Source organism: Mus caroli, chromosome 16 (assembly GCF_900094665.2).
Source record: "Mus caroli chromosome 16, CAROLI_EIJ_v1.1, whole genome shotgun sequence".
In the NCBI taxonomy this organism is placed as follows: Eukaryota; Metazoa; Chordata; class Mammalia; order Rodentia; family Muridae; genus Mus; species Mus caroli.
The window spans coordinates 1164532-1190983 of record NC_034585.1 but is presented as its reverse complement, the minus strand read 5'-3'; the positions used below and the strand labels follow the sequence as shown (position 1 = coordinate 1190983).

General features: G+C 50.0%; 1 protein-coding gene across 8 annotated transcripts in view; it reads right to left on the bottom strand.

Annotated features, from left to right (window-relative positions):
• Mgrn1 (mahogunin ring finger 1) overlaps positions 1–26452 on the bottom strand; it is a 52450-nt gene that overhangs the window by 2043 nt on the left and 23955 nt on the right. For 2 of the 8 annotated variants that reach the window (XM_021184400.2, XM_021184399.2), the window contains exons 3-17: positions 25371–25459; positions 24715–24861; positions 22472–22589; positions 20450–20516; positions 20111–20160; positions 17155–17202; positions 15685–15753; positions 13158–13317; positions 11242–11351; positions 9422–9487; positions 7884–8110; positions 4906–5029; positions 4543–4585; positions 3423–3521; positions 1616–1660 (exon numbers count right to left, since the gene is read on the bottom strand). In XM_021184400.2, coding sequence (XP_021040059.1) covers positions 1620–1660; positions 3423–3521; positions 4543–4585; positions 4906–5029; positions 7884–8110; positions 9422–9487; positions 11242–11351; positions 13158–13317; positions 15685–15753; positions 17155–17202; positions 20111–20160; positions 20450–20516; positions 22472–22589; positions 24715–24861; positions 25371–25459 — 1458 coding nt within the window. In that variant the 3' untranslated portion in view covers positions 1616–1619. The remainder of the gene's footprint in view (positions 1–1615; positions 1661–3422; positions 3522–4542; positions 4586–4905; positions 5030–7883; positions 8111–9421; positions 9488–11241; positions 11352–13157; positions 13318–15684; positions 15754–17154; positions 17203–20110; positions 20161–20449; positions 20517–22471; positions 22590–24714; positions 24862–25370; positions 25460–26452) is intronic. The other 6 variants (XM_021184401.1, XM_021184402.1, XM_021184395.2 and 3 more) reach the window with 3 other exon arrangements.

The following is a 26452-nucleotide window of genomic DNA, read 5'->3' as shown; positions in this document are numbered from 1 at the left end:
CCAACCCAAGCCCAACACAGCTTTCCCTTCCTCCCACAGAAGCCATAAATAACAGTCCAGTGTTGTTGTTTCAGGAGCGCAGCTCAAGGGGGACAGCAAGTTCTGAGAAACCATGAACCGACTAAAACCAAAGCAGCAGCACCAGGCCTGGCTCCCTGGCTCATGGGAGAGGGCTGCCACCGAGAAGTCTCACCAACTAGACACTTCCCAGACAGGCTGTGTGAACCTGGCTGCGGTGGTGCCTTCCTTCTGGGGAAGCCTAATAGGAAAGAACCTTAAGAAGGAAGAAGAGTCCCCGCTTGCCAGCTTAGTTTTCACGGATGCTTCTGTAACAATCCGGGCTACTCTGTGGCCATGCATCTCTCTCCAACCCCACTGGTCCCTAAGATTGTGCATGTGTGTGTGGTGTGGCAGGTTTCAGAGACAGGATGATCTCAAGACAGAAAGCTGAGCAGTCCACAAGAAAGCTGCATACCAGGACAGGGGACAGAGGACACAGTGACAAGTGAAGGAGGCGTGACGAATGTCCTCTGCACAGCAATTGAGAGGCTTTTGTTTTGTTGTTTCGTTTCGTTTTTTAAACCAGAGACAGGGTTTCTCTGTGTAGCCCTGGCTATCCTGTAACAACTCCCTCTCTAGACCATGATGTCCTGGAACTCAGGAGATCTGCCTGCTTCTGCCTCCTGAGTGCTGGGATTGACGGCATGTACCACCATGCCTGACATTTTATTTTTTTAATGTTTTATTTTCATTTTAAGTATGAGTGTTTTGCCTGCATGTATCTCTGTGCAGAAGTTGCATGTCTGGTGCCCACAAAGGCCAGAAGAGAGTGTCCAATCCTTTGGAACTGGGTTGTTGGCTGCCATGTGGGTTTGGTAATCAAATCAGGGTCTTCTGGGGAGGAGCCAGTGCTCTTAACCACTGAACCTTCACTCCAGCCCTCCAGGACACAACAGACTAAACATTGATGGGAGCAGGTGATCTAGGGCCTCCCAGGACTGGTGAAAATCTGAACTACTGCTTAAAGCCACAACCACAGCTGAGGCAGGAAGAATGTATATTATAAGTATGTTTGGGCTTCAGACCAAGTTCAAGGCCAGCCTGGGGGACTTTGTAAAATAAGACCCTGTCTCAAAAAGTAAAGAGGCCTGGGAGTATAGTTCAACGGTAGAGTGCCTACCTAGGTCCAATCCCAGTACTGAATCTTGTTTTTAAACTATAGTTAGACTACTGTGTGCAGGTCCCAAGACATTTAAAACTATAGTTAGACTACTGTGTGCAGGTCCCAAGACATTGCTGCACGTGTTCCTAGGGCTCCCTGACTCTCCAACTCCTTTCTCCTACTAGGGATAGTAACTCCAGAGCCTGAGTTGAGTTACTGCTCAAGGGACCCTATGTTATCACTTTAGAAGAGCCTGGGTGGACAAGTGTCCAGGTAGTAGACCCCCTGGCTCCAAAGCCAGGAATGGCAGGAAGCCACCTTTCAGACACAAAAGTGCAGCAACCATCAGTGGCTCTGGACTCTGAATCCAAAAAGCACCCCTCAGGGGATTGGGCTCTTCTCTGCAGATCTACCCAGCCAAGCCACCAAAAGCGTGGAGGAAAGGTCACGTACCAGCTTACTCCTCTATACCAACAGAGCACGACTCAGGACCCAGGGCTGTGCAGAGAGGAGGGAGAGATAGATGGAGCTCAGTTAGCAGAAAGGCATGAACTTTAGGGTCAGGGGTGGGAACTATCTAGAAACAGACTATCCAAACATCACCTGCTGCAACAAGAACTACCAGGATAGATCCTGGACACCTTTCTAACCAAGAGAGAGACGTGTGTATGTGTGACAGTAACAGGCATAGCTCCTCTACAGGCTACTGGAACACGGAGAGAACCTAGCAGAGTCCTCTGTTTCATGGATTTCTCCCAGTCTTGTTCTTTCCATCTGCAGAGGACGTGAATTCAATGAATTCAGCTACATCCAGAGGCTAGTATTGCAACTGTCAGAAAGTAAAGACACCAACTACATGTATATTCCTTACAAAGATAAAAGCTATGCAGCCTTCTCAAAAGCCAGCAGAAGAGATGGTGCCATTGTATAAGTGAGGAAGAAACACATGCAGGTATGTACAACTGCCACATGACTCTTCCACCACCCTCCAGAGGTGCTCCAACAGTATGTGCAGAGATAGCAGTCCGGACTACTGTCATGGAGTAAGCCTCTATAATGAATGGTTCTTCGAGTGGGGCTTGAATCCAGAAGCAGTTCCTGTGCAGAACTGGCCAAGACTAGCTCTTCTGCAACTGTGCACACAGACCCTGCCTCTCCTATAACTCTACAGCTGACTATCTCCCACTTACTTAGTGGACTTAAACAAGGCCTAAGACCCTTGCCTACAGTTGTCTCTGTGGCTAGTCCTAATGTGCTACAGGCTACAGCAGGGATTAAATAAATAGTCTATGCTGGATAGTGAAGGTACCCTTAGGGCCATCTGCATGAGCAAAGCTCTACTGGGGCTCGAGGTCCAGGGACCTCTCCTGACTTCCTGCTTAGCCAAATTAACAATAACAATCAATATTTGAGATGTTCCCAAGAACATACTAGAATTGTGTCCTTATAGAATGTGCTGGTTCTAAACACACTTCTATGGGTTTGTGTTGGATAGGCCACAGTGATCTACTAAGACAACCCATAGCTGCTCTCCCACACGATGACCTGATGACCCCTGTGTCCTTGACAGCCTCTCTATATAGGTCACTATAAAAGTAGCTACTTTTAAGAAGGTGTAGCTACTTAGAAGTTGTAGTGGCTGTTTTTCCAAATTCCCAAATACCAGAGCTATTGTAAGTCTGAGAGACCCACTTGTAGCCCAGATTTGGAGCCCCCAGTGTGAAGCTGCAGACTTCATCCCAGCAGAACAGAGGAGGAACTAAGCAACAGCCTCAAGCTCCGGGCTCACTGCCAGCGGCCCAACCATGCACCCTACACTTAGCCCTCTGGCCTGATTGGGAATGTGCTGCTGGGCACCTAGACAGTAGCCTAGGTCAGCTCCAGGCAAACATCTCTCTGGCAAGGGCCATAGAGGAAGAAAGAATGCAATCTCAACAGAACTAGACTGGCTTCCCAGGGCCCCTTCAGGGAGCAGCCAGAGAACAGACTTTGTCCTTTTGCAAGCAGCTTGTCCTGTCTTCCTCGGGCAAAGTCCACCAGGGTGGGAAAGAACCCTAGGGCCAGCAGGAAGCCAGAAGGGAGACTAAGCTGGTCCTGACCCGTGGTGGGGATTAGCAGAGTAGAGTTTAGAGCCAGAGAGGACCTGGGCTCTGAAAGGGTACACTAGGTCTCAGAGGTTCCTCCTGTCCTTTTTCTCCTGTCCCCTCAGAGACAGAGGAAGGCTCTGCCCAAATGTTAACACAAGACTTGGTGCTGTTACCTGGTAGGTAGATGTCAGCAGGAGGGACTGGCTGGCTGCAACCATGATGCTGTGGACTGCCATCTTGCAGGACATCATCAATAGAGGGTACTCGGCTCCCTGCAGCAGGAAGTGAAATTAGGACACTCAGGTAGGGAGAGGTCCTTGTGGTCCACTCTGACTTCATAAACTCCATAGACCACGATGGCAGGCGTATGCATAAGGTGAGAAGTTTTGTTTCTTTTGTTTCAAAACCTTCAGCTGAGCAGTCAGGCAAGGCCCCATTACCCCACGTGCTGGTGAGCTGCAGGGAGCAGCCCCTAGGGCCATGCCTAGTTTTGCCTCACCCAAGTTCTTAACAACTTGAACTTGCATTCCTAATCCCTGTATACTTTTCTGCCTATGTAAAGAGCCGGCATAGTGAGAGGAACCCAGGCCCTAGGTGGGAAGCTGAGGCCCTGCCTGAGGCAGAGAACAGAACTACAAGGCCAGGCTAGAAAGGCTAAAGTGATCATATGGGTCTTAGAGGGTGTCACCACCCCACTCACACCGAGGGTCAGCCTCCCGCAGATGGGCCTCTTATGAGAGGACCTCTCAGCAGGGCAGCTACAGTTACATGGGGGGGGGGGGGAGGCACAACATCATTCTGTGGGCCTCACTGCCTCTAACAGACATGTTAGAGCCATGTCTGAGTCAAGTGGCCTTGGGCCTGTCCTAGATGCCAGCCCTGACTCTTGCTTTACTTTTCTGTTCAGCAATAACAGGGCAAGGACTAAGCAGGGGCAGACTTGAGGGGCTCCTTACCACCCAACATGGCCGGCAAGGAGAATGGGGGACCCCAAGCCTCCTAGGCTACCCATTAAGCCCTCTAGTATAGGGAGGTAAGGAGATATCAGCTGGCCTCAACTCATCAGGAAGACACAGCCAGGAAATTCCAAAACCATCACGACAAATGGCTCCCACACACAGGCAGAGCTTCCAGCACATGCTGTGCTGTCCTGTATCACAGCACCCTTACCATCTCTGCACACCGATTGTCCAGGTTCCTGAAGGCATGAGTTGGGGTTGGGAGATGTATATCCCTAGCCAGGACCCAAAGCTTGCCAAGGGCTCAGGGTCGGACCTGGGAGAAGCGGCTCACCTTGCTTTAGGGATGGCTCATCCCCCTCCTCTGTTCCGAAACTCTAGAAGACAAAGAGGAAAGGCCTTTGGTGCAAATGGCCTCAGGTCAAAAGGGCCAAATCACTGAGACTAAGCTAAGGGCAGTGGGCAGCAGATGCCACAGGGATGCAAAGATGTCACTGAAAGCTACGTTTCACATGTTGGCGTGCCTATAAGCTTCAGAGTGACTCCACCACAAGGCACCGACCGCAGCCAGGTCAGGGACACTGCTTGTCTGGCTGTGTATCCGTGTGGCACTGCCTTGAGAGTGGGGAGAGGTCAGGATCAGGGAGGGAGGCCTGGGTAAGGTGGCTAGGGCCTCACCTTGAGAAGCAAACCTCACCTCAGGGGAGCTGCTCTCCCGCAGTACCAGCTCCACACCGCTTGGTGGGAGAGGAGCATCCGAGTCCTCTGAGAGCTTCTCCTCGTCCTCCTCATGGATGGGGGATGATGGAGACCGCAGGGTGCTGGGGAGAGGAAGGAAGCAGGGCTGTAGGACAACTGTATAGGAATGCAGTCCTACAAAAGCCACAGGGGCCAGCACCCTTTGCACATACTCCTGGGGACTTGTGAAGAGGCCTCTGGGGGAGAGGTGAATCTCTGCAAAGATTCAAAGAGTGAACCAGCTCACAGAGGCTCCCTAGGGAGCAGGGTACTTCAGCACAGATCTGAACACCCAGAAAGCCTAACAACCTCCTGCCCCACAAGGACACCAGCACAGGCCTGACAGCCTGACACTAGGAGACACATTGAGCCTCAGGCAAGCCGCAGAGGGGACTGTGTCTCTGGAGTTGTTCTGCCATAAACACAGAGTACAGGGGCCTGGGCTGCTTGCAGAAGGCATACCTTTCTTATGCCTTTCTCCTTGAGGGCGTCGGCATAGTAAGACTGGGCAGCCACCCCATGCTAGTCTCCAAGAGAGCAAAACTGACTCTTGCGTGGCCTGAGGAATGTGGTGCCAGAGCCTCTTGTGATGCTGAGGATGGAGCTGGAGCTCTGTGGTAGAACACTGGCTTGGCACGCACAAGGCCCTCCAGAAACACACAGATACATAAAACCCATTTCTGACAAGAGATCAATATGGAGGGCACATAGAAACTCAGAGTTGTACTCCACAAAGCAATCATCCAATCAATCAGTCAATGAATTCAAGGCAGTTTGAATACAGAAGAAATACAGCCTGAGTTGTATAGCACTTGGGAGAGAGAGGCAGGAAAGTCAGGGCTCTAGGCCAGCCGGCCGAGGTTGCATGAGAGCATCTCAGAATCAAAAAGAGTAAGATTAGCCGGGTGTGGTGGCGCATGCCTTTAATCCCAGCACCTGGGAGGCAGAGGCAGGCGGATTTCTGAGTTCGAGGCCAGCCTGGTCTACAGAGTGAGTTCCAGGACAGCNAGGGCTACACAGAGAAACCCTGTCTCGAAAACACCCCCCCAAAAAAAACCAAAAAAACCAAAAAAACCCAAAAGAGTAAGATTGCCAGAAAGTGGTAACATACACCTTTAATGTCAGCACTCCAGAGGCAGAGGCAGGCAGATCTCTGCACCCAAGGCCAGCCTGGTCTACAGAATAAGTTCCAGGATTGCCAGCACTACACAGAGAGACCCTGTCCTGAAAAAACAAACCAAATAAATTAGTTGATGTCATTTGCAGGAAAATTGATAGAACTAGAGATTACATTTAAAAAAAAAAAAAAAGAGCCAAACTAAGACTCCCTCACATGCTGCAGAATCCAGATTTTAATAAGTAGGGCATGAAAGCAGAAGTGGGGGCTGGAGAGAAGGCTCAGCGGTTAAGAGCACTGACTGCTCTTTCGAAGGTCCTGAGTTCAAATCCTAGCAACCACATGGTGGCTCACAACCATCCATAATGAGATCTGATGCCCTCTTCTGGTGTGTCTGAAGACAGCTACAGTGCACTTACATATAATAATAATTAAATCTTTAGACCAGAGCAACCGGAGCAACCGGAGCATGGGCCCACTAGAGTGAGCAGGGCCGACTAGAGTGAGCAACCTTCATTCCCAGCAACCACATAATGGCTCACAACCATCAGTACAGTTCAGTGTACCCATATACATTAAATAACTAGATAGATAGATAGATAGATAGATAGATAGATAGATAGATAGATAAATCTTTAAAAAATATTTTAAGAAAAGAAAGCAGAAGAGGACTATGTGGGGGAGAAGTGGCCAGGAGGAGGCAGTGACAATATAGGGTAATGAAGGAATGCATAAATGAGACATCTTAGGGAGAGGAAAGGAACCAGCATGGGGTGTGTGGCACAATAATGATACAGATGTGTGATTACCACTGTTTTGTATGCTAACTAAAAATAAGATTAAGAAAAAAGGACAACCTAGCAAGAATACCCATTTAAGTTCTCATGCTACTATAAAAGCAGGTTCAACTGGCTGAAAGCCGTGGGTCATCCAATACAAACAGATAAGCTGTGGACAGAGTCACTGCGCAGAGCCTGGAGAGGGAGCACACATGTGGCTCAGCCAACATAGTAGTAAGGTGTGCTGCCTGCCTGGTACTGTCAACCCAATACAAACTGAAGTCATCCGAGTAGAGCTTAAGGCCATCCCCACATTTTTCTTAGTGAATGATTGATGGGGGAGGGCCCAGCTGGCCCAGCCCACTGCAGTGGTGCCATCCCTGAGCTGGTACTCCTAGGATCTATAAGAAAGCAAGCTGAACAAGCCATGAAGAGCAAACCAGGAAGCAGCTCCCTCCATGGTGTCTATATCAGTTCCTACCTCCAGCTTCCTGTCCTGTTTTGAGTTGATGCCATAGACACAGAAGTGTAAGGCAATAAACCTTTCCTCCCCAACTTGCTTTTGGTCATGGTGTTTAATCACAGCAAGAGAAACCCTAATAAAAAAAGACACAGGTCTACCTGCCTACACCTCAGCTGTCACTGCTGTTTCTTTGGTGAGATATGCTTAAGTGACCAGCTGCCCAAAATTCCAAGATTCAGATCAGCTCCCTGAGCAAGGACATGGCACAGGCCTGTACAATTATTTACTGACAGCAAACAATTGGTGTGACTTGTGGCCTGTGTGCACTGGGAGCCTCAGCCCAGCACTCTCTCTGCTCAGAGCTGGCTATGGCCAACTATAGCAGATTCTAACCTGCTGCTGGGCCTTTTGCGTCCCCATTATCAAGGAACAAAATGCACCGTAACATTCTGTAAAGCCACAGCGAAGCCTCGCAAGCCTCGCAAGCCTCGCGCACACAGCAGGCCCTCCTCCCCATCCTTGCTCTCCCGGCTCTCACTCATGCGCACCTCACCAGGGAGGTTGGACACTGGCCTCACCTGTCTGGAGACTTGCTCTGTGTCTTGCCCTTCTGTAGGCCACTTTCCATGATTCGATCAAGTCCAGCAAGGGGACAACTGGCCTGGGAAAGACCGTCCGAGATGCCTGAGTAGGTGATTTCCTCATAGAGGGGAGCTGATGGGATAGCCGGGGAGACAGCCCGTAGACCATTGAGTGCCTCGAGCAAGGAGATGGGTTCATAGCCAGGTGGGATACTGTCAGAACTCTGTGGGAACAAAGCCAAGTGAGGAGGGACCAGACAGGCTCCTTGCCCATAGTCATGAAACCCCAGAAATGGGACATTCTCCTCCCTAGACCTGCTTATCTGTGTCTCGATCATGCCACCTTCTAAGGACTCAAGCCCCATCTCTTATCAAAAGCTCCCTTGCAGGATGGAAGCCAGCCTGCTCAGGTTTCCCTCGGCCACCAGCTCCAGCACACATCCCAGTACCCAGATGTCCAGAGCGGTCATTAAGGTCTGCAAAAGCCACTGTCCCCATCGTTACCAAGGTCCTACGTAGCTTGCTGCTCCCACCTTACAGAAGTGGAAAGTGTGAGGGGTTAGTGAAAACAGGAGAACTCAGGGCCAGGCAGAGCAGAGCCATGCCAGAGGCAGGAAAACCAATGCTGCCCTAGACTAGGGGAAGTATGGCCTCCAGGGAGCCCAAGCAGGGTGACAGTGGGGGTGTGGGTAGGTGTTCTATTGCAGCCTCTCTTAGAAGGAGATAGGTCGGCAGGGGTCAGGGAACAGCGAGCAGGCCGTGGCACTCTGGAGAGGGCTGCTGCACTGCTCCCTCAGGCTCTCACACACAAGGCAGAGAAGGGCAGAGTTCACTAATGCTCACACAGGAAGTACTACCCTGTGAATTACAGGACAGGGCAGCACCCCTGCAAAATGTGATATGCACCAGGCTGGTGCTGGCCCTCTGGCTAACACTCATCTGTTCCCACCTGCCTTCAACTTCAAGGTAAAGAATTGCCTCCTGCCCACCCCCTCCATCAAGGACAAACGCATTGTTTCCCAAGCTTCTTCCTTCAGGTACACTAACTTTCAACTGGCTCTGGCCACTACCTGACTTTTGCTCTCTCTGTCTGCCTAGGGTGCAGGAAAAATAGCAGAAAACCAGAGTCCTCTGCCCAAAGAGCCAAACGTCAAGAGACAGGCAGCCAGGGTGCAAGCTGAGCGAGCATGCAGGGAATGCCGTGTGCCAAAAGGAGCAGTGCTACCGTCAACATCCATTCCACTGCCAGCAAGAAACAAAAGGGAAACAGGGCAGTCAGGAGCTACAGCGAGCAAAGCTGGAAAGAAGGGCTGGGCCGGGGCTGGCTACCACCGGGCACCGACACTGAACAACAGACCTTCAGCTTTGCTTGTGCCATAAACCTCCCTTCCTGGGCAGGGATGCCGGGACTAGGGAGAGCAGATTTGACAAAGTGTGTTAAACATATTAGCTTGGGGTTAAGATGACCTCCCACACTTGTTGGTTTAAAATTAAAGGTTGAGGCAAAACGGAGCTGTATGACCAAACACACTTACTGTTTCCCTTTTAGGTTTCTTGCTGACCAGGGAGGCAGGGTGCGACTTTGATTTTTTAAAGGGACACTGTCAAAATAAAAATCACATGTTTTACAACTTCTACCTCCACATGGCATGGGGACTAGCAGGGTGAGACAGGCTCTGGCTTACTGCCTCCAAGCACACCCAGGAACTCCAAAACTATGGTAAACTTAACACAACAAAAATTCTTCATCAGGGCTCTGCACAGGCTGCCTGCACATATCAACAGTTCCTGGGAGCCCTGCAGTGGGCCCCACACAGAAAGGAAGGGCACTGGATCTGTCCTTATCCACAACCTAACCTACCCATGCTCTGAGTCTCCCCAAGAGAAGAGGTCTTGGCCAAGGTGACACGAGAGTGGCCCAGTCAGCCTCATCATTACCTAATGACTCTCTGGAGGCCTCACTTGGGTACTTCACAGAAATGGCCTTGACAGAGTGGCAGGATGACAGGGCAGAGAACAAGCACACACTTCCCCTGAAGTTCTCAGACCCCTGAAAAAGGCAGGTGGTTCCCAGAGCAGATTAGACTTCTGGCTAATTACAAATCAAGGTTGCATCTACTCTGCAATTGGCTCACTCAGAATAAGAGGACAAACAGAAAGGGATCCACCTGACCTCCAACCACCAGGGCAAAAGCCCACCAACATGCCCAGCACTGCCCAGCACCAGTGGATCCCTCTGCAGCATTAGACCCCTCCTTCATGGGGCAGCCTAGCTCAGAGCCATTTCTCCTATAACATCAAGCACACGGTTGGTGAGTGTATGGTTTCTCAACCACAGCCCACACAGTATGCTAGACAGCAGAGCTGTTGCGGGGGTCCCGTGTGTGTGGCAGGGTGGTGGCCCACTGCGGCAGGAGTGCTACACCTCTAGTCCAGAGGCCTCAAGGAAGCCTCAATGTTTGAAAGAGAGGCCAAAAACATCTACATTTCATGGAACACTTCTAGACGTTTAAATGTTGGCAGAGGCCAGCTGCCAAGGTACATCCTTTAATCCTAGCACTTGGGAGGCAGAGGCAGGTGCATCTTTGAGTTTGAGGCCAGTCTAGACTACAAATGAGTTCCAGAATAGCCAGGGATATACACAGAGAGAATGCGTCTTAAAAACAAAAAAAAAACCAAAACCAACAAAAACAAAACAACAACAACAAAAACCCCAACAGAACAAAATCAAAGTGTTGTCCCAGTTTTCAGAAGTCTACTGTGGGAGAGTACAGCACGTCTACTGATCTTGCTGGTTGTGAATAAATAAAGCACGTCTTCTGGGAACAAAGGCTTTGTCCCTGGATTCCCAGGCCACAGAGCTTATTATTCTTTCCTCTTAAAGTAGAGGCAAGCCCATCAAAAGCTACTGGTCCCTGTGGCAGATGTGCATGGGAGCTAAAGACAAGGCCTTGTCCCAGGCTAAGCTCTCCCTCACTCCCCAACTGCTTGAGCTTCGCTTGCAGACTCCCACCCATTTCTAGGAATCACTCTCATGTGTCTGGGCACTTGTGCGTGTGTCTCATCTTGTTATTTATGCTTTGCTCTTTAGGTCTTTTAATTGACAAGGCCTTCCTGACCTGCCTGCAGCAAGGTCTACGTAGGCAGTCTATAGAGGGCGCCTCCAGGCTGAGGCTGAAGCCAGCCCGCAGACAGTAAATACAGGTGCCTCGCAAAGGGTGCTGCCTAAAGCAATGGTGGAAAGGGTGGCAAACACTGCAGACTCCTGCAGCACAGCACTGCTTGGTCCTTCATTAGACCTTGCAGGGTGCTGTGGGGAGCCATGTAGATAAGAAGGAAGATGAAAGGCACTTACAGAGTGCTCATCGTGGTCCACACTTTGGGCCAAGACAGGGCTGAAGGAGATGGGAGACAGGGCCCCTGGCTTCTTCCGCACAGCCCGGATCTGCAGGAGGGCTCGGAATGCTATAGCAGGAAGGAAGAAGAAGGTGTGAAGAAGGATGCACCTTCAGAGACAGGGGAGACACTAGAGACTGTGCATATCCGCCACACTTTGCCACTCACGGTGCCAAGAAACAAGGAACATGTTCCACATCAGAAGCAGAGGGAATCCTTAGCAGATGGAGAACTGGCAGTTTCTAAGGGCAGCTAAGAGACCAACAGCTGTCTAAGGTCCCCTCTATACATAACAGCAGCTGTAGCTGCCACTCATATCAGTAGGCTGAAACAGTGGAGACCACAGAGGTCTCCAGACTACAGGCTTCGGCCTGCGAGCTCTTCAGAGGGCAGGAAAGGAGCAAGGACATGCGGTGACTACCAAAGACAACCAGGATGGATACTGGTTATGTAACAGAAGGGACAAATTAGGACAAAGATCATCTCCTAATGCCAGCTCTGCCCACAAATGTGGCCTAGCAGGGAACAGTGTGACATTTCAAAGACACAGTGAAGGGAGGTGAGGCCCAGGAATGTGCCATAAATCAGGATCAAGTAAGGTATGCCATCAGCCTGTATCCTGGTGCTGTGGAGAGCAGGCCCCAGAACAGTGGCCCTTCTATTCACATCTGTAGTAAGTTCTGCTACTTTCCAAATCTCACTGCAGGGCCCTTTCTACCCATCCCTCCAACCTTAGCCCTACACATAGCTGCCATCTTGAGCATTCCCCCTCACTGCAATGGCTGTGTCTCCTAGTCCCCATGTGCTTCCAGCACTGCACAGACATGAAGCCTGTGCACCCTGCTCATCTAGATTCCTACAATAGCCTCACTTCCATAACCACTTGGACTTGGATATATAGCAACCAGAAAAGGAAGGACATGCACTGTGGACAGAACTCGTAGCTCTATACTTGCTCCAGCCCTGCTGACCTCTGGGTCCCAGCGTGGCCCAGGAGGCCAGGCCTGGTGCTTGGCTTCACTAGCTCCAGCCGTGTATATCGGGGTGGGGGTTTGCAGTGGGGCAAGCTGAAAGGACTACTCTGAAAGGGCGGCACATCTCGGCCACCGGTCACCGTTGACCCTCTATGTAAGAAGAGTGCCTCTCCTTGGTGGGTACCAAGGCCTGCAGAAACCGTGGCTGGAGCAGCCAGCCCACCTCAGCCGAGTCACTGGGAGCCCGGGACAGACACTGTACTTTCCCTTTCTGTGTGCACAGCCTGTCTCATGACCACAGTGCTAACTCACACATTATATGGACACACACTTGCACACTTGACTCTCAGGGACAGCCACTGCTTGCAGGCAGTGAGGCCAAGTGCAGAAGCCATTTCTGTTGGTTTACTAGCCATGAGCCTGAGCCATGAGCCTGAGCCATGAGCCTGGGCCATGAGCCTGAGCCATGAGCCTGAGCCATGAGCCTGNGCCATGAGCCTGAGCCATGAGCCTGAGCCATGAGCCTGGGCCATGAGCCTGAGCCATGAGCCTGAGCCATGAGCCTGGGTGAGTTTTCTTAGAGCCTACAATGTGGGCCACAACCCAGCATCACTTGCCAACTTCCTACCCACCACAGTGTTCTGCTTTTACCTCACTTTAAGGTTTTTAAGAATAGTTCCTATGTAACCTTGACAACAGATTCTGTTCAAAGCTTAACCTGCTTGGTTCAAGTGTCACCACACTTCTGCCTTGGAACACTTCTCTATCTTCCTTCTAATCTTTCCCCGAAGGATCAACCATGCCTTGCATGAAAACTCATGGTGTTTCCATGTTTCATGCAGTAAGGAATAGCAGTCTCCAAATCTGCATCTTCCACAATCAGAACCCTGGGTATGCTCACGCAGCCGGCAGATGGGGCAGTTGTTGGCCTGGTACCGCAGTGTGTCAGCACAGGAAGTGCAGAGGCACAGGTGGCGGCAGGGTAGGATCAGTGTGTCCCGCAGGTCTGACAGGCACACCACACACTCACTGCTGTTGTCACTGTTCTCATCATCAGAAGGCTGTGGAGACAAATGTATGGGTGTCAGTGGCTTTGTAAGAGCCTGAGGTGGGCCTGATGCTGCCTAGAGCAAGTCCTCCTGTGTCTAAGTGTGCCATCACCCCTAGAAGCTGTGGCAAAGGGAGTATAGGAGACATCAGGATCACATGGAGCCCCTCGAGCACCATGGGGGAGCACCATGTGGGGAGTACCAGGCTCACATGCAGGGGAGAACCCTGGCCTCCCTCAACTCCAGTCAGGCAGGGAAAGGAAGGACTGCACTGCCATGTGTCTTTACAACAGCTGGAACTGTCTGTTCAGCCAAATCATTAAGCAGCTCTAACTTGGAAATACTCTCATTTATATCAGCTTCCAGAAACCACTCCAGGACCTGGAAGGAGAGTAAGGAACTATCTTAAACATGAACTGCGTAACTGAACCTGCTTAGTTACTGGAGCACTGTCACATGCAATCATCTTTGCACTACCCAGGGCTATCTGAGCTACAGCTGCAGTACCAAGTAGCTGCCATAGAAACCAAATTGCTAACCTGCTGTACTGGCACACACCTTTAGTTCCAGTACTCAGGAAGCAGAGGCAGGTAGAGCTGTTTAAACTTGTGGCCAGCATGGTTTACATAGTGAGTTCTGTGACAGTAAGAGCTCCATAGGGAGATTCTATCTTAAAAACAAATAGGGGCTGGAGAGATGGCTCAGCGGTTAAGAGCACTGACTGCTCTTTCAGAGGTCCTGAGTTCATTTCCCAGCTAAGACATGGTGGCTCACAACCATCTGTAATGGGATTTGATGCCCTCTTCTGGTATGTCTGAAGAGAACAACAGTGTACTCACATACATAAAATAAATAAATCTTTAAAAACAAACAAACAAACAAAGCACAGATGGCTCCTATGTGACCCTGGTGTAAATGGGCTCACCCTGGCCAAACTGCCCTGCCTTCCCAGCTCTGGCCATTTCCTGCTCTCCTGATGTTACATCAAGGTTGGTGCTCACTTCTAGCCTTGCTTGTTTATCAGCTCTGGCTGATCTGGGATTCACTATGTATTGCGGATTAGTCTCAAACATGCAGCTTTCTTTCCTCCTGCCTCTGCCTTCTGCCTGCTGAGATTACAGGTATACACGACCACACCAGGCTGACTTTCAAAGGCTTTAAAACCAGGAGGCTGGCTGGACGACCAAGACAGCTTAGTAAGTAAAGATGCTTGCTACTAAGCCTGACAACCTGAGCTCAATCCACCAGGACTCACACTGCAGAGGAAAGAACTCACACACACACACACACACACACACCAGGACTCACACTGCAGAAGAAAGAACTGTCCCCCCCCCCCACACACACACACACCAGGACTCACACTGCAGAAGAAAGAACTGTACACACACACACACACACACACACACACACACACACCAGGACTCACACTGCAGAAGAAAGAACTGTCCCCCACAGACTGACCTCACACACACACACACACGAAAAATTGTTCTAGCCCTCACACAAATTGATTTACATCATTATATCTTTAAAATAATAATGTAAGAAGCAGCCAGGTTCCCATTTTATTCTGCTGCATTTCCCAGGCCCACAGCCTCTAAAACTGTCTGGAATGTCTGTCTGTCTGTCTGTCTACTAGTCTAGAGAGCTCACTCTCTGTGAGAAGGTGGGAACCAGGAGACAGGGAAGGTTCAGCCAACGAGGAAAAAGCCAAAATGCGTCCTGTCTAGATGGGAAGAAGAGACAGAAGGTTCCTGGACCCAGGCTGCCAGGACAGTTTAGTGATTTAAACATGCTGGGAAAAAGGACAAAACATTAAAAACAAGCAAACAAACTGCTGTCTTCTGCTGTTGTTGGGGGGAATGAAGTGTCTCTCTAAAAGGCTTCTGTGGTGGAGGCTTTGACACCCAGGTCTTAGGGGAAGTTCTGGGAACTCTAGGAAGTAGGTCTTCCTTGGGGGAACTAGGTCACTAAAGGCAAGTGCTTGGGGAGCCAGGAAGCTTGTGCCTGGCCGGCCCGTCCTGTCTCTCTTTCCTGGCTGCCATGACATGCGCTCCTTTCCTCCATCTCATTGCCCCAGCCTGGTAGGCGGGCACTTGGAAATCTGTGAATGAACTGTCCTTGCTTCAGCTGCTGTTTTCAAGTAGTCAGTCACAGACACAAAACTCTCCTTGGCTTAACTGCTAAATAGGAATTAAGGAAAAATGAGGAGCCCAAGTCCTAAACCTCTAGGGAAAGCCTCTTTCCCATCAAACCTTGTGGGTTCTGGGCCTCGGAAACCTTAGCAAGTTAGCCAGGGAGTAGGCTTCTGAAAGAAGATGGAAACCTGGGCATGTGGCCAGCCTGGAGCCCAGGAAGTTGCCCACAAGAACGCACCTTAGTCTCCTGGTTGTTCTTGTTCTCGATGCCGTAGATCTCCTGCAGCAGGTAGCTGACCCGGTCCACCTAAAGAGCAGAAAGATGTGCTGGGGTTTTGTCAGTCTGCACTAGTGGGTTTCTCTGTACCTAGATCACCTTCAGAGCCACGGGTCCCAGGGAAACTGTGACTAGAAAGTCTGTGAGACCAGTTGAATTCGAACAAGAGGCAGGAAACCCTGCCCTGTCCTGAGCTCAGCTAGCAACTCAAGGAGTAGAAAATGGGGCCAGTGGTCCAATGCATGCATGCATCGATCCATTCATGCATCCAACCATCCATCCATCTATCCATGCATCTATCCATCCATGCATTCAACCATCCATCCCTGCACGCATCTATCCATCCATCCATTCATCCATCCATCCATGTATCCGTGCATCCATCCATCCATCCATGTATCCATGCATCCATCCATCCATGCATCCATCCATGCAGGCATCCATCCATTCCAGAAGGCCCAGCTCCAAACTGCCCACAATCATCTCCATTACCAGAGAGCAAATACTTTGGACCCATTCTGTCATTCACAAGAGGGCTATAGGCCCTGTCTGTAGGCAGCAGAAAACAAGCCATATAACTGTTGTTTCCACAAGACATAGAAGTCACGTCTAGTAGTCTTAGATACAAAACCAGTCATTTTTTTACTTTAAGGCCTCATGCTGACCTGTCCCACAGTTACTGGTTCCCAAGTTCCATGGACCATAGCAGCCCTCCAGAAAGCCAGAATCTACTAGCTGGCTTTCAGAAGGCAAGTGCCCCAACCACAAGCAGGGTCTTCTGCCTACCTAGTATCATTAGGATCTGAACCTACCAGGCAGGACTCACTCTGCCTCTCCTTTAAAGGCTAAACTCTATCCCACCCTGTAACTTTACAGGTCTCTGGTATCTGGGTAGCTACACACAGGACAACTGCTCATCACGCCTTGAAACACAGACTCTACCTGTCAATCAATCTCATAATGAAAGTCTCAAATTGAGTAACTGCCCTATGTAGGATCACAAAATGTGATTCCCAAGAAAAGCTATCCCAAATCTCCCCTGTACCCTGGGACTCCTCCCCTGTCAGATGCTGACATGCTCTATTCAAGTCTTTGCCTGGTGCTGCTCTATTGCAGTAATTTGTAAGCAAGAGGCAGTTCCTCCACCTTACACTCATTTAGCAAACTCTCACCAAGAACTAACTACAATCTGTGCACCACGGCTCAAACTGGGCAGGGCTCAGGGCCTACACAAGGTGCTGTAATACCAAGTAGCTATGCAACTGCCACACACAAAACATAGACCCCCCAATATCCCAGAGCACAACAGGGCAGACTCAGGCAAGCAGCTCCTTCATGTCTAGAAAGAACAGCCCATGGAATCCAGGCATGTGTTCAAAGCTACATTGTATGTGTTTTGCAACCCAAAGGCCCATGATGTCTGGCACTTACAATTTGCTTCTGCTTTAATGGCTTCACGGAGAAGCTGCCATCCACATGCTGCAAGAGAGAGACACAGTTAATCTCAAACTGGCCCCTCCCTGCACTCTCGCCCTGCCAGGTGAAGGTCAACCTACATTCATGGCTGAAAATAAAAAAGGCTGAAGACAGGAGCCAGGCCACAGTGTCTGAATCTGCAACCTCATACCTGCCTTCTACAGTACCCGGAGCACCTTCCAACATCCCTATAGACCCCAACTCTCCTGAGCATGTACAAGCTGAAGCCACTCGGCCACATTCTGATCTTGGCAAGCTACTTCCTGGCACCCAGAAGCAAGAGTCAATACACAAAAGTTCTTGGTCATGGCTTAGTGAGGAAGATGACAAAAAACACACTCAGAGAGCTAAGAATATAAGAACAAAATGGAATAAAACAAATTGTAGCGGAATTTCCCCCTAATTGATTGATTGGATAATAAAGATGACAAAACAAACAAACAAACAAACACCACCAAAAAAAAAAAAAAAAAAAAAAAAAATCTCTGGGTGAGGAGGAGACAGGCCTTCTCTGNCAAAAAAAAAAAAAAAAAAAAAAAACAATCTCTGGGTGAGGAGGAGACAGGCCTTCTCTGTCCGAGAGAGAAAGAGGGAATGTAGGAAGAGGGTACTTCCTTTTGGACAGCAAAGCAGGCAAAATGTAGGTCTGGGACTCTTAGATCAGGTGGCAGAATCCACCAGAATCCGCCACTGGAAGATTTTTAACATAGAATAGTTGATGAGTTTAGGGTGATAGATTCCGCGCCCAGCGGCTGTGTTATCTGTTGATTCTAAACTAAGACTGTCTGGTGTTTTCCATTTCAAGGTAACTCAGGTGAGCTTCAAGGGAAAGGTAAACGCAGTGGAGCGTGGGTTGGTGAGAGTATAACCCCAGCTAGCTATGGAAACTTGGGAGTGCGGAGCAATTTGGCAGCAGCTATCCATGGGGACCGAGAGAGCGATTTCAGAGCTCTGAAGAGGCAGAGCCAGAGTTGGTGGGAGAGGCGTTGGCAAGGGGAAACAAGCACTCTCCATATCAGGCTATGTCCTAGCCTGGGAACAGACCGAGACTACCAGCCAGTACCATAAATATTACTTACTTATTTATTTATTTACTATATCCAACTTTTTTAAAAGATTTATTTATTATATATAAGTACACCGTAGCTGTCTTCAGACACACCAGAAGAGGGCATCAGATCCCATTACAGATGGCTGAGCCACCATGTGGTTGCTGGGATTTGAACTCAGGACCTCTGGAAGAGCAATCAGTGCTCTTAACTGCTGAGCCATCTCTCCAGCCTATCTATCTATCTATCTATCTATCTATTTATTTGTTTTATGTAAGTACACTCTAGCTGTCTTCAGATAGCCCAGGAGAGGGCATCAGATCTCATTACGAATGGTTGTGAGCCACCATGTGGTTGCTGGGATTTGAACTCAGGAGAACAGCAGTCAGTGTTCTTAACTGCTGGATTGTTTTTGTTTGTTTGTTTTGTTTTTCGAGACAGGGTTTCTCTGTGTAGCTCTGGCTGTCCTAGAACTCACTCTGTAGACCAGGCTGGCCTTGAACTCAAAAATCTGCCTGCCTCTGCCTCCCAAATGCTGGGGTTAAAGGTGTACACCACCACTGCCTGGCTGGATTGGTTTTTTTTTTTTTTTTTTTTTTTTTTGAGACAGGGTTTCTCTTTATAGCTCTGGCTGTCCTGGAGCTCACTCTGTAGACCAGGCTGGCCTCGAACTCAGAAATCCGCCTGCCTCTGCCTCCCGAGTACTGGGATTAAAGGCGTGCGCCACCACGCCCGGCTTGGATTGTTTTTTAATAACTTCACACTACAACAAATGTGTTTAGTGATATCTAGGGAAACAGACTCTCAGCGTTGGGAAGATTCATCCAGGGTTTAGAGCTGAGGCTTTGTAATGACACTAATTACACTCTGAGTCAACCAAGACCAGTACTCAGGGTTGTCTAGTAAAGTTAGAGGATACTTATGGAAATCTCTAGAACGTCTTACTACAAAACAAAGGCTTTTACTTAGCTCTAAATTGCAAGCACTGACTGGAATACCCATGAGGGGCCCCATTCATCTCACCAGAACTTGTTATGAGCACTTCTCCCAACAAGGCTCAAGACTCATGTCAACTGCACTTCTGGTCCAAAAGAACATTCCAAGGCTTACTACAGAGCAGGCTGGCAAAGCTGTGCAGATCCCAGAGTGGTCTAGAGACCTGAGACACAGTAGGAATGGGCTCTGCACTGAAAGCATTTCTTGGTGAAAAACCCCAAGTCAGCAGGTCTCAAGATGAGTCAGCAGAAAATGAGTTTGGGGGGGGGGTGTCCTTGTAACCTGGGCTCTAGCCTGGTGCTGTTTTAGCTGTAGTGCTAAGGATTGGCAAAGGGCCTGAGGGAGGATGGAGTCTTTGGGACTACATCAAGCAGCCATGTAACAAACACCCAAGCTCTAGCAGGTGGCAGATCCTCATCTACCCCTCCATTGTTCACTGAGCATCTACACTGCAAACTCAGTGTCATGCCAGCTCTGAGATGACAAGCTAAAGGCTACTTTTACCCAGACACAAGTAATACCATTAAACAACTGCTCAGAGGGATCAGGAAAGGCCTCCGGTGGGAATGGAAAGCTGCCTATCCCTATCTGGACTACAAGCTGCAGCCAGCAGGAAGGGAGAAAAGAACACACATACTCCAGGCAAGACTGCGATCAGTGCCTGGTGGATACTGAAGCTGGTGGAAAAGGATGGTGGCTGGAAGAGGGAAAGTTAGTCTGTGGCAAGGGTCTCCATGCAGGCACCCTAGCCTGTGCTGGCAGGTTCTTGAGGGTCCTAATGGGCTGGTCTTTTTCTAGAACATTCTGCCTCACCACTGCCTACCCCAGTTCCCAGGCTACTGGGTGGTGGCCAGGATGGCACTTACCTTCTCAAAGGCAGCGAGGAGCACATGAGCATGGCCAGTCACTTCCACAACTAAAGCAGTGAGATAAGAGAGGGAGGCCAATGAGAGGTCATGGCTGGGACTTTCTCCCTTTCCTTCCCTACAGCATTGGCACAGCCCTGAGTCCACTCCAGTCTTTGCCCTCATCTCAGACTCCACTTCCCACGTTGTTGCACGACTAAGAGCTGTATGTGTATTATGGCAGACACCCTGTTCCCAGAAGAGGAGGTCCTTTGATGACTCAGGGAGAAGGAAGCCACTTCCTCCCCATGGGTGCTACATACTTGAAAATGAAGATGAGGAAAGACCAAGGATGCTCACCATCCCCTTCGTCCACCACAGCCTGGATGACTACTGGAAACACACCCCGGTCCAGGTCAAAGTTCAGCTAAGGAAAGGAAGCAAATATGGTCAGGTCCACAGACATCAGGTAGTGAGTTGGTCAGCCTGAGCTGGAGCAGACAGATGGGACCAAGGACATTCAGTGCCACTGAACAACATAGACCTTATAGCTCCTGAATGGCTCTCTAAACTGGGATCCACCTCTTCAGTCCCTGACGACCTCTCATGTGCTTTTCCATAGCTGAGGGTGTACCTGATCTGCACAGTTCCTACAATGGACTGTTTAGTGTCTATCTCTTTATGCCTACCTTTTTCATTGAGCATGCTTTCCAAGTTCAGCCACAATTCCATTCCTTTTTTATGCTGCAGAGTTATTCTAGGCGGTGGGTAAGCCACATTGTATTTGCCTGTGTCTAAGTTGTTGATCAATGGACAGTTTTAACATGAACACTGTGAACAGTGCTATCATCCAGTCTCCTGTTTTGGGTGAAATTTTATTATGTAATTGCTTGATGAAAAGCAACCAGCTTAGCCGGGCCCAGCACTCGGGAGGCAGAGGCAGTTGGATTTCTGAGTTCGAGGCCAGCCTGGTCTACAAAGTGATTTCCAGGACAGCCAGGGCTATACAGAGAAACCTTGTCTCAAAAAAACAAAAAGAAGGAGGAGGAGGAGGAGGAGGAGAAGGAGGAGGAGGAGGAGGAAGAGAAGGAGAAGAAGGAGGAGGAGAAGGAGGAGAAGGAGGAGAAGGAGGAGAAGGAGGAGAAGGAGGAGGAGAAGGAGGAGAAGGAGGAGGAGGAGGAGGAGGAAGAGGAGGAGGAGGAGGAGGAGGAGAAGAAGAAGAAGAAGAAGAAGAAGAAGAAGAAGAAGAAGAAGAAGAAGAAGAAGAAGAAGAAGAAGAAAAGCATCCAGCTCAAGCCCCACCAGAGATGGAATGAGAGCAACAAATGAGCTAGAGAGACCACTTGGTCCATGCTTCCCTTTCTAGGCCGGCAGCTGCCTTCTCCCAGATATGGTTCCATCCTCACCCACCCCAAGACAGCAGCCTGGGATGGAACAGGTCCCAATTTCTCCACAAAAGCCTACTGTCCTGGAACCCCTGGCCCCCACCCTGCCCCGGAGAGCAGAGCAGTACTCAGGGATTCACCTGATCCATACCTGTGGGCCATTCCCAGGAAACACTCAGTTCCTGTTTGTTCCTGTCACAAAGCTTTACAGCCTACCCAGTCTCCAGAACCCTCTTGGTATCTCAGGGGAGCACACACATTTCCATGTATTCTCACTAAGGAGTTACACAATTCCTTTTGTGTTTGGAAGCAGGATACAGGCAATAGAGGGGGTAGCAGCAGATGGCCATGTGGGCAGTCACAGCATCAGGTTGGGCAGGGACACTGGAACCACAGGATAGGTACATCACCGAGGACAGCATTTCCCACAATTGGGACATAAGAAAGCAAATGACCTTCCTGGGTTACTGCCTAGCTCTGAAATGCGGTCTTGTGTAAGCCTGCACCACTCAGAGAAGCCACTCCAGAAGGCTCCTGCTGATGCTTGCTGAAGGTCATAAACTAAGACCAAGGAGAGCCTCGCATACAGGAACTGCTTGTTTAGGTGTTAGTCAGGTAAGCTAGCTACAAGAGCAGAGCTCCACCCGCCCCCATGCAAGGCTGGAAGCAGACCAGCAGCAAGCCTGGGTGCACTGGGCTCTCCTGTGCTCCGAGTGGTCTCCAAGCATTCATGCTCTTCTCAGCTACACTCCGCATCCAGCTGGGCTGGGTGAACTCTGCACAGAACCAGACAGAACCAGTGGCTGTGGTCCTGTCCTCCCCTCGCTCCATGGTATCCCCATTCTTACAGAGCTCCTCTGAGTAGCCCAGGAAAGTGACAGTGGAAGGGGAAACATTCCCACCAGCAGAGGGAGCCTTGTGTTATTTTCACATTATATGTGCGTGGGTGTCTGACCTGCAGGTACGTCTGTGCACCACTCGAGTTCCCCAAGGTTACCTCATCATCCTTCCACTCGGAGAAGTCAATCTTGAAAGAAGGCAGGGAGAACTGCTGGCTAACGCCTCTCTTGTAGTGGACGGTCTCAGATTGCAGAGAAGGGTTCTTACAGCTGTACCTGAGAGCAGCAAGGCAGCCACCTGACTCCTGTGGAGCCATGGGCCCCCCACCCAGCCTCCCACCTCCTCTGTTACTCCTCTGAACTGGCAGCCATTTGTTCTATAAGGATTGAAAGCTTCAACCATCCCAGATAGAAACAGGAAGCAGCCAAGTGACCCTTGCATTTACAAGAGCCTCCCTCCCACTGCCAGCTCGGCTCACCCCGAGGCTGTCCAGCCATACCAAGTGGCTATTTCTTCCAGGGCCCACGCCAGCCTGATATCTCTGCTGCCTTCTAGATGGGAAGAACATGCCCACTAGGTGTTTGATGCATTCGCTTTTTCTGAATGATCACAGTGCAGTACTCCCTGTATCAACCCTTCTTCATAGCTGCTTGCTTCTCAGGCATTTCCACAGAGTGTGAGGCCTTCGCTTCAATGTCAGTCACGTTATGAAATGTCCTGCCCTCCTCCTGAGTATAATGTTTCCTGAACCACCATGCTGGGCCACTGAAGCTTTGCTCTAGTGACTCAGAGACTAGCTTCCTGTCTTGCTAGTTCCCCGCAATGCTTCAAAGACCAGCCTTCTCCTTATGCAAAAGCACATCTCATACCCCAGGCTGACCACTAGGAAATGGAGAGCTGAGCTAGTATCCCCATTCATGAATACAAGCCATGGCCCTCGCTGTTCCCACCCTGACCCATGCTTACTGCCCCAGGACTTCTCTGGGTCTCTAGGACAAAGGCCACACTCAGAGCCAGGGAAACTGGGTGACGTCCCTGCTGTCCTGACTGTCAGTGCCAGTGTGGAAGGGAGCCCCACAGGGAGGTCCAGCCTGGATGTGGTGAAAAGGCCAGCCCAAGACAGGAATCTCAGTACTCTAGCCTTTAATTATATGCTGTGGGACCCCAGAACCACAGAAAGTTAAGGGGGCAGGAAAGGAACAGGAGGGCTTCCTGTCCTGCAGCTCAGGACACAAAATTCCTGCTGGCTATGTTGAGTCCCAAGCACAGTCCCTCATGTCTGGAGCCTCCTCTTTCTCTGACTTGGTGATCTGGTGATGGTGTCAGGCAAGCCAGCTAACTGGGAGGCAAACAGGCCTCACGCAGGTTTCAGAAAAACGTCTACCAGGACAGGAACTCTGAGCAGCCATGTTAGCTGGCCATCTATCTAGCCCATCTGGTGGCAGCAGGACCCTGTTCTTACATATCTCATAGGACACAACAGAACTGTTGATCTGGATGGGCTGGGGTGGGCGCCCACTGCACTGTGGTCCTCACCTCCTCTGGAGCAGCTCCAAAGCACCTGCCCAGAATCCAGGGCTCCTCCAGAACAACTCAGAAACAGGAGCTCTTCCCAACTGTCATCATACTGGAAGCCCAGAGAGGCTAGCACACCACACGGGTCATACAGCCTGTAGCAGGTTGGTAGTTCACCCCAGGGCTTGTGCTGGCCACCTGGCTCCTCCCTACTGACAGTCATCACACACTGGAGTACTGTTACATTAACTCAGGCCACAGTGGAACCTCAAAGAACCACGTGTGAGAAGTCATCATCTTCCTACTTGTGCAGCACCACTCAGGGAGTCAGCTGATGACCCAGTGCCCCGTCCTGAGTCTTACAGGAAAGTTTTCTGAACCAGCGGCTAGCTGTGAACAGTTATTCACAGAAAGTACCCAAAGGAGCTAAACTCCCCAAATCTCATTGCTGGCTGAGGAGACTCTGGTATAAGACTTTACATACTCTGACCACATAAGCAGGCACAGAGCTGAACAGCACTCACAGTCCTCCTCACTCCCAATTTCACATCTGAGCTTCTCTAAGGCCTTCTCCGATGTCGGAAGGGCCCAGACATGCTCCTACCCATCTGTGCAGCCACTCAGGGCAGGGTTGGCTTTCTTGCTGAGGCAACCCTGCTGAGATCATACTGTGGTTGCAGGGTGCAAACCCCTAAAGTGTTAATAGTCATATTTTAAAGAAAATCTCCTAAAGTTTAAAATCATAATTGTGATATAACATAATACATAGTATTTGGTCTTTGCCCCAAGCTCCTGGCATAGAGCTCCCAATGGAGGCTGCAGAGTGAACTGACAGTGAGGATGCTGCAAAGCCTGCAGAGCCCAAAGTGCTGCCCAGGGACTCACACTGCCATGCCGTTCACCAGCTCCTCTACTGCCTGACAATAAATGGTGATAGCCACACGGGCATCGGCATCAAAGGTGAATTCCAGACTGTAGAACACCCGGGGCTTTTCACCGTCCTCCGTGGGGCTGTCTGCGTCATCTTTGTACCTACCAAAAGTGAGCAGAAGACAGCAGGTAAGGAGCCACAGCCGCAGGAACTGGCCTGCCCACACAGCTATGGGCATAGAGTTGGCTGCTTAGACATGTCTGCTTCGCTAGCAAAGGAAGGAGGCCTGTTCCCTGTGGCATAAGGCCTATAACCCAGTCTGTTCCCCTTTCTTCCTGCCCCAGAAGCAAGGGCTAAGTGTTGTTGGTGTGGATGTCTTGGGTTTCAAGCAGCTTTGTATGCCATTAACAACAGGCAGGAGCCATCCTATGCACAGCAGCAACCCCGAGGTATCCCTGGCCTCTATGGCTTCCAGACCAGGGCTGGTAACTCTGAGACACAACTGCTGCGGTGGGAAAACCCCTCATTTAGTGGCTCAGGGTCTTGCTACAGAGTCTGAATGCATATGAGAACAGACTGGGCCCTCAAAACACCTCTGGCCTGTTCCAAAGGACAAGCCAAAGCCTTGCACCACACAGGGTCCCCAGGAGAGCGGCACTAAAGGCGTTACCTCACAAGCCGGAGAGAGTCTTTGCGAATGTTTACCAGGCTCCTCAGTGTCTTCACTGGCTCATGGGGGGCAGGAGTGACATAGGGAAACTAGGAGAGAAAATACAAGTGAACACTCTTGGATTGATGACTCTCTACATGCAGTGGAGAACAGGAGGCAGGATTTAAGGGTTCATTTACTAAAATTTGGCCAGTATGTGGGCCGGGTCTGGCTCCACACAGAGTGACGTGGTCACTTAGCCACAGTCCTCAGCATTATTCAGGGTGCTCAGAAGTGGCCATGGTTGGGCCCTTAGGGCATTCTCCTCTAGTAGGTTACAACTCACTGTTGCCAACACACATACATGTGTATATGCATGTAATTATACCCCTATATAAAAATACATACGACTGGTGTCAGGAAACTGTGATTGTACATGTTCACGTCTTCTGCGAGCAACAGTGTGCTGGAGCTTTAGAGGAGACCCCTCTGAGGACATTAAGCTGTAAAGCAGACAGACTGTATGTGCTCGCCATCATAACCCAGGCAGATCCACCTATCTCAGAATGAAGTAAAAATGAAAAAGATCTAGAGGCTGGAGAGATGGCTCAACAGGTAAGAGCACTGACTGCTCTTCCAAAAGGTCTGCCTTCTATTCTTAGCACCCACATCACAACCACATGTATCTCCAGCTCCAGGGATGTGATGCCATCTTCTGGTGTCCAAAGGTACTGCATGCACATGCCTCATATGTACACAAATAATTCTTTTTAAAACTTAATTTTTTTTTTTTTAGAAGACTCACAGGAGTTAAGACTCTGCAAACTGAGGCAACAAATGTGAAAAGGGAAAGATACCATGCTGGTTCCCAGGTAGGAGAAGACAACACCTACCCCACCTACCCCACCTACCCCAGCCCCTGGCCTGCAGGATCAAGATTTTGTGTTAGCCGGACGTGGTGGCACACACCTTTAATCCCAGCACTCGGGAGGCAGAGGCAGGCAGATTTCTGAGTTCGAGGCCAACCTGGTCTACAGAGTGAGTTCCAGACAGCCAGGGCTACACAGAGAAACCCTGTCCCGAAAAACCAAAAAAAAAAAAAA